The 7,515-nt window shown below is 50.8% G+C and overlaps 1 protein-coding gene across 1 annotated transcript; it reads right to left on the bottom strand.

Annotated features, from left to right (window-relative positions):
* Positions 1–925: 925 nt before the first annotated feature.
* Positions 926–1,858, bottom strand: LOC143692449 (olfactory receptor 14J1-like). The gene has a single exon (XM_077172682.1). It carries the CDS (start codon positions 1,856–1,858, stop codon positions 926–928), a length of 933 nt encoding a protein of 310 aa, XP_077028797.1.
* Positions 1,859–7,515: the final 5,657 nt, after the last annotated feature.

The following is a 7,515-nucleotide window of genomic DNA, read 5'->3' as shown; positions in this document are numbered from 1 at the left end:
CACAGCAACAGCATGGGGGTGCTGGCCCTGCTGTGTGCAATGCAAACAGGGGCTGCTGAGGCAGTGCTGCCGTGTCTGTGCCTGCAAGGATGGGGCACCTGTGTGAGCTGGGGGAGAGGCCAGGGCTGCAGAGGGGGGATGTTGTTGGCAGCTGCATGAGGACGCTCTGGGACGCTGCCCTGGGCTGTGCAGCGCACTGGGCATGGATCAGCCCCTGCTCTGCTGCTCCTTCCCGTCTGCCCCAGGGCCCTTGCAGAGCCCCAGCCATGCTGTTTGCCCCCAGCCTGCCCACGGCCAGCCTGGGGCTGCTGACGGGGGTTTCTGTGCTGAGCATTGGCCTGGCCGTGTTCTTGAGAGAGCCTGGGCAAGGAGCCTGGAGCCCCCAGGGCCTGGCCTGAGGCATCAGCGCTGCCCCAGCAGTGCCCATGGCCTGTCCCTGCTGCAGCCCCGGCACTGCCACCCCCAGGGCTGTGCCCGGCCCCGAGAGCACTCAGGCCCTGCAGCAACACCAGGGCCACCAGGGCAGCGGGGCAGGGCCACGGCAGCAGCACTGGCAACACCAAGTGCTGCTGCTGCTGCTGCTGCTGGGCACAGCTGCTGGGCCAGCACTGATCTGCCCCAGCTCTGCACACAGACATTGCTGCTGCAGCTCCAGAGAAGGCAACACAAGGGCATCTCTGCAGAAAACTCTGCTGGGAGATCCTTTAGTTCCTTTAAAGCCACCAAGAGCGCAGCCCCTGATTGACACAGTCTGTGGCCACGGGGAAGATGGAGAGAAATAAAATGAGAAATGGCCCAAAAATTGACATTTATTTGTGGACAATATGAAAAAAGTAAAAGAAAAGAAAAAACCCCACAAACAAACCAACAAGAAGTATCAAAGATTCCCTTTATTACAAGAAATTGGCGTAAATTGGCCAGCAGTTTAATGTTTCTGAAACCATCCAGTCATCAGTCTCCACACTGCAGCCTTGAGCTCCTGGTTCCTCAGGCTGTAGATGAGGGGGTTCAGGGCTGGAGGCACCACCGAGTACAGAACTGACAGGGACAGATCCAGGGATGGGGACGAGATGGAGGGGGGCTTCAGGTGAGCAAATGTGCCAATGCTGAGGTACAGGGAAACCACAGCCAGGTGAGGGAGGCAGGTGGAAAAGGCTTTGTGCCGTCCCTGCTCAGAGGGGATCCTCAGCACAGCCCTGAAGATCTGCACATAGGTGAAAACAATGAACACAAAACAGCCAAATGCTAAACAGACACTAACTGCAATGAGCCCAAGTTCCTTGAGGTGGGATTTGGAGCAGGAGAGTTTGAGGATCTGTGGGATTTCACAGAAGAACTGGCCCAGGGCATTGCCATGGCACAGGGGCAGGGAAAATGTATTGGCTGTGTGCATGAGAGCATTGAGAAAGGCACTGGCCCAGGCAGCTGCTGCCATGTGGGCACAAGCTCTGCTGCCCAGGAGGGTCCCGTAGTGCAGGGGTTTGCAGATGGACACGTAGCAGTCGTAGCACATGATGGTCAGGAGGGAAAACTCTGCTAAGAGGTAGAACAGATAGAAGAAGAGCTGAGCAGCACATGCAGTGTAGGAGATGTTGCTGGTGTCCCAGAGGGAATTGTGCATGGCTTTGGGGACAGTGGTGCAGATGGAGCCCAGGTCGCTGAGGGCCAGGTTGAGCAGGAAGAAGAACATGGGCGTGTGCAGGTGGTGGCCGCAGGCTACGGCGCTGATGATGAGGCCGTTGCCCAGGAGGGCAGCCAGGGAGATGCCCAGCAAGAGGCAGAAGTGCAGGAGCTGCAGCTGCCGCGTGTCTGCCAATGCCAGCAGCAGGAAGTGCCTGATGGAGCTGCTGTTGGACATTTGCTGGGGCTGCACATGGATGAAAGGACAGAGAAGATTTAGATGAGATACTGGTAACCAAAATCAAAGCCATTCCCCATACACCCTCCTCTGTAACACACAGACATGGTCTTTAGTGTTTCAGAGTTCTGAGGTTTTCTTTATAAGCTCCCCCCATGTCTCTGCTGGTAGTTTTGGATATCAAACCTTCAGCATTTCTGCTGCCCTCAGGGAGAAGAGTGATTTCCCTGGGGCAAGATGATGAGTGGAGACGGAGCGGAGATGGTCTGTTATTTGGACCTGTTCAGAGATTCTTTGGGTTTTAACCTTTCTCAGGTGGAGGGTGATCACCTTGCCATGCTTCCCCTAAAATGTCACCAGGTACTCCTGAGAACAAATGGATCCACCAGAGCCCAGCTCCACATTTGTAGCCAAGGACTCACGTTGCTCATTTCATCAACCCAGCAACATTTTCAGTGTCACAACACCTCTGCCTTTGCCCATCAATCTCATAACTCAGAGATGCTCTGGGACAGGTTTGCACCCTGGATTGAAGCTCCCATCTTGGACTGAAATCTCAGGGAGACTTCCAAGTGTCCTTCTGATGGCATTGGATGAAGGGAGATGCAGCTCCTTCCCTGGCTGCACTGACAGCATTGCCCAGAGCCAGGCCCTGGGGACAGCGTCACCCTGAGCCAGCTGTGCCCCTGCCAGAGCCCCCAGGGCCAGGCAGCTGCTCCCAGCCCTGTGCTCTGCAGAGGGAACTGGGCCCGGGGCTGCAGAGCTGCCCCACGGCTCTGCTGCAGCTCTGCCTGCACAGGAGGGGCTGCACGCCTTGGAGCCCCGGCCCTGAGGGCAGAGGCTTGGCTGGGGCACAGGAGGGAGGGGGCTTGTTCAGAGGGAGGGGCTGCACTGCAGGGGCTCCTGTGGGCATCTCTAAACTCTCCCTGCCACAGCATTGCTGGGCTTTGTTTTCTCTCATTGCCTGATCTTCTCTCTGCTTCCTGCAGATTTCCTTCCCGCAGGTGTTTCCCTGTGCCTGATCTCTCCCTGCCAGCACTCACAGACCCCAAATCTCTGTGCACTCTCCTTGGCCCTACAGAACCCTGCCTGTTTGCAGGGCACTGGCTGGGGGCAGGTTCTGTTTGCAGCTTGGAGAAAGGACAGCTCAGACTGAGCCTGATAGCTCCAGCAAAGGTGATGCTGCTGCTGTCCATGGGCAGAGTGGCTGAAAGCACATTAGGGATCTCCTGTGAGCCTATTGATCACTAAAAGCAACAGTGTGGATGTGTCAAGCTCTTGTCAGCATTCATAATTAATAATTCCTAATCAACCTTTAATATTTATTCCCCCTCTCCCGGCCGTGTTCCAATAGTAGGAAACTGAATACAAAGTCTTAGGAACATCCTTTTTTCTTTTAAAATCCTTGTCTTGGAAACATTCTATGACTAACCAGAACCCCTCAGCATGTCAGAGCTTCATGAGCATTTCACCTCCCCTGCACCAGAAATACTCAGAGTTGTACTCACAGGCTCTGCAGGCATTGGCATGTTCCAGCTTGAGGAGATGGCTCCAGGAGCTGCAGCTGCACTGTCCTGCAGCCAGAGGTTCCTGTGCCAAGGGCTGGCAGTGATTGTGCCCCAGGCACTTCTCAGCCCCTTCCCAGCCCTGACTGATTGAAGCTCTCTGTGCCTCTGGGCTGTGCCCGGGCTGGCTGCAGGCAGTGCCCCAGCCCTGCTGGGCTGGCACAAGAGCTGCTCATCCAGAGAAATGTGCTTTTGAAGCTCTTCTTGGTGAGCAGGAGCTGCCTCTGTGCCAGGAGCCCAGCCCAGCTCAGCAGCACAGACACAGCACAAGGACTTTAATGAGCCCCTCTGGGCCTTTGTGCTCAGGCCCTGAACATCAGTCCCTGAGAGGGAGCTGAAGAAACCTCTCCAGAACTCCAAGGCAGAATCCAACTCCAAACTTTCTTGGACTTTTAATGGGTCCCAGTGAGGGACACGACTGAGCAAGTGTCTCCAGGCCCCAGGCAGAGCAGAGAGCTGCAGGCAGTGATGACAGGTGGGGACAAAGAGAAGCCAAGTCTTGGTGCCCTGGGGCACAGCAGGGTCTGTGCCAGCAAGGGCTGGGAGGAGACACCTTGTCCTGAGGCCCTGGGGCCTCCTGGCACAGCCCCAGCCAGGCTGGGCACTGTCAGCCCCTTGTGCTGCCCTCAGCATCCCCCCCTAGCCCACATCCCAGTGGCCTCAAGGATCTGCTGCAAGGAGTCCCTGGGGAGCCTTGCTCAGCAATGGCCCTGGGGGCTCCTTCATGCTCCCTGCAGGGACTGCAGCTTTTTCAAAGGACTTTGGCTTTGGCTTTTGCCTTGGAGTCTCTGAGAGGTTTGTGCAATCATGGCCTCCAATTATCTGCTGTAATTAGTCCCTGGAGAGGCTTTGTCAGTAACAACACTCCGTGGGGATCATTAATACTTCAAGGTACTTCAGTTATTTTAAGGTACTTGGTGTTTCCCTTTTGATACAGACTCTGTGAGAGGTTTGTGCAATCATGGCCCCAATTATCTGCTTTAATGAGTCCCTGGAGAGCTTTGTACTGACACTCAGTGGGGCTCATTAATTCCTTGAGATACTCAAGGTTTTTAAGGTACTTTGGATGTTCCTTTCCACTCTGAATCTCTGAGAGGTTTTTGTCCAATTCTGGCCTCCAATTCTCTCTTCCAGGAGTCCATGAGGATCCTGTGTTGGGGATGGACCTCAGTGGGACCCACTCATGCCTGGAGACACTTTGGGTGTTTCCTCTGACTTTGATTCCTGGAAAGGTTTGTGCAATCCCCTTTTAGGCCCTGAGGTTCCAGGGCTCAGTTCCAAATGCACCTCAGGGCTCATTAGGATCAAGCAAGTTCTGACAAACCATGGCTCTGCCTTGATTTCCCTCTGCTTTTGTGCAGTTCATCGGGAAGTTTTCCTTTTACAGTTATGGAGAAATATTTCAAAGAGCTTCTAAGAAATATGTATTCCTATCTTAATGGGTGCCTTTATTGCTGTTCATATTATCAAAGAGCTGATTGCAGCATTCTGTGATTGATATTGATCCAGGGTCTCTCCTAAGGAGGTCTGGCCAGGTCAGAGAAGTTGTACTTTGAGAGCTGATATAGCATAGACAACCTTATCCCACATTCCCCAACCCCATGGGAGAAATTATTTCTGGTTTCAAAAATTTAAATGGTTTATTAAGACCTTATCAAAATACAACAGAAGACTGAATCAAGAAAAGAATACAGCACTTGGAGCAAAGAATTCAGTCACTCTGTGCTCATCTACAAAATGGATGTTCTGTCTTTTACACCTCTAGCCCCTCCCAAAGTCTTGTCAATCGACTCCTTCTTCTCTGTCCAGTGGTGGAGATCACTGTCTCACACCTTGATTGGAGGTCAGGTGCTGCCATAGGAACAAGCCAACCCTCCCAAATGCCCCAACTACTGAGGCCATCCTGTGATAGCAATGCAAGGGGGAGGGGAAGGATAACTGTACATCTACAAAACTTCTCTTAACATAGATTTAATATGCACCCCTTAATTGTGAGAGTCAACCATAGGATTACTCATCTATAATAAACCCCCCTTTTCTTTATAAGTAATTTTGCTTGAACAATTGAGTAAAAACATTTTTCTCTCTCTCTTGAATGAGTCATACCAGCATCTGTTGATGTGGGCAAGGACAGTGGGAACAGGAGAAAAAATCTCAGGTTTTCCTTAGACACACTCATTAGGAATGGACAAAAGGGCATCCCAGAGGTCCAGTGTGGCTTTGACTCCCATCTACCGTGCCTGTGTGGCTGCTACCCATAGTTGGTGCATCTTAGGGGTGAGTACAGAGGCCAACTCGGTCCTGCCCTCCAGTCCCTGTTGAATTAAAAGACAACTGAGGAATTACAGAGGTCTGGCCTGGCCTTTTGTCCCTACCTTACCATGCCTATGGGGTTGCTACCCACAGCAGGGCTATGGAGCCTTCTTGGTAGCGAACAAAGGGGCCAACCTGGTCTTGCCCTCCTTCCTTTGTCTTATTTTCTTGAAGAAGCTGTCCCATTACCTTTTACAGTCCCTTGTGTACTCCCCCTCAACAGATGCTGGTAATTCTCTCCCATGAAAACGGGAAGACAGTTCTTGAGCTGGTTGGTGGAAGCTTGACTCTGCTTTTTGGGCATCTTGGTGTTTTTCTGGTTGTCTCTCAGTCTGTTTTAGAGTCAATCTTGTTTCACCCAGCCTGGATGTTACAGTCCACTCTTTGGGTTCTTCTCCTGGGCCTTTGACTCTGTTGCCATGAGTCCATCCCCGCTCTGCAGCTCGCATGGCCGATTCGGTGCTGAACAGTGCCTGAAAGGGACCTTCCCACTGAGGAGTTAGAGGCTGATCTCTCCATGGCTTAATCATCACCCAATCCCCGGGATTAATATTATGGATTCTGAAATCCAGGGTGGTAGTTTGAGGAATTGCCCCTTTATGTCTTAGCCCTTCTAAGGTTTGTGCTATAGACATCACTTATTTCTTGGCATTGGCTTCCCCTTCCTCATAGGTGGCAGCCTTCTGGGGTGAGGTCAGGAAGGGAAACCCAAACATCATTTCATAGGGTGAGACCCCCAGATCTGACTGGGGTTGGGTTCTAATTCTTGATAAGGCCAAAGGGAGACATTTTATCCATGACATTTGGGTTTCACTCATTAGCTTCACTAGATCTCTTTTAAGAGTTTGATTCATTCTCTCTACATGACCAGAACTCTGTGGATGCCATGGAGTGTGTAATTCCCATTTTACTCCTGGGCGTGAACAACTTTCTGCAATATCTTTGATGTGAAGTGAGTTCCCCAGTCTGAATCAATCCTTTTGTCATCCCATATTGGGGAATGATTGATTCTAGAAGTGTTTTACTCACAACATTGTCATTGGCTTTCACAGTGGGTACCATCTCTACCCAATGAGTCACGTGATCTACTATCACTGGCAAAACTTCCACTGTTGTACCTGGGGAAGCTCAGTAAAGTCTACTTGGATGTTTTGGAAGGGCTGTAAGGCCAGTTCTTGCCCTCCTCTGGGTGTTCTCCTCATGATTTTCTTATTCAGTTGTTGACATATCACATGCTGTTCAGTTACTTGCTTAGCTATTTTGAAAATTCCTGTGCATCCCCAATTCCTTAGAAATTGGTCACTGAGCACTTCTGTACCCAAGTGTGTTGTTCCATGTATGCCTTCTAGCATTTTCCTGGCAAAGGGTTTATTCAACATTTGCCTCCCATCTGCTCATCTCCACTTCCCTTCATTATCTTTCTTGGCTCCTGTTTTGAGGAGTTCTTTGTCTTCTGTCCCACTGAATACGGGGACTTTTTGCATTTCTCTCATGGGTGTTAATACTATTATTAGTTTTAGTCTCTCTGATTCAGTTGCATTTTTAGCTTCTAAATTGACTAAATTGTTCTCTTGCTCCCTTCTTGATGTCCTTCAACATATACCACCACTACTTCCTCTGGTAATTGTAAGGTTTCTAACTCTTCTAAGACAAATTATTCATGAATCAGTCACTTTCCCTTTGAATTTAATAGTCCCCTCTCTTCCCAAATTTTTCCAAAGATATGCACTGTTTCAAAAGCATATTTTCAGTCTGTATATTTTGTTCCCCTTTTCTGTT

Source organism: Agelaius phoeniceus, assembly GCF_051311805.1.
Source record: "Agelaius phoeniceus isolate bAgePho1 chromosome W unlocalized genomic scaffold, bAgePho1.hap1 SUPER_W_unloc_1, whole genome shotgun sequence".
NCBI classification, from domain to species: Eukaryota; Metazoa; Chordata; class Aves; order Passeriformes; family Icteridae; genus Agelaius; species Agelaius phoeniceus.
The sequence above is the reverse complement of the archived record's forward strand: the minus strand, read 5'-3'. Positions and strand labels throughout refer to the sequence as shown.

Excerpts from the sequence above, each read along its gene's own strand:
- LOC143692449 (XM_077172682.1), bottom strand. The coding sequence starts at position 1,858 with ATGTCCAACAGCAGCTCCATCAGGCACTTCCTGCTGCTGGCATTGGCA.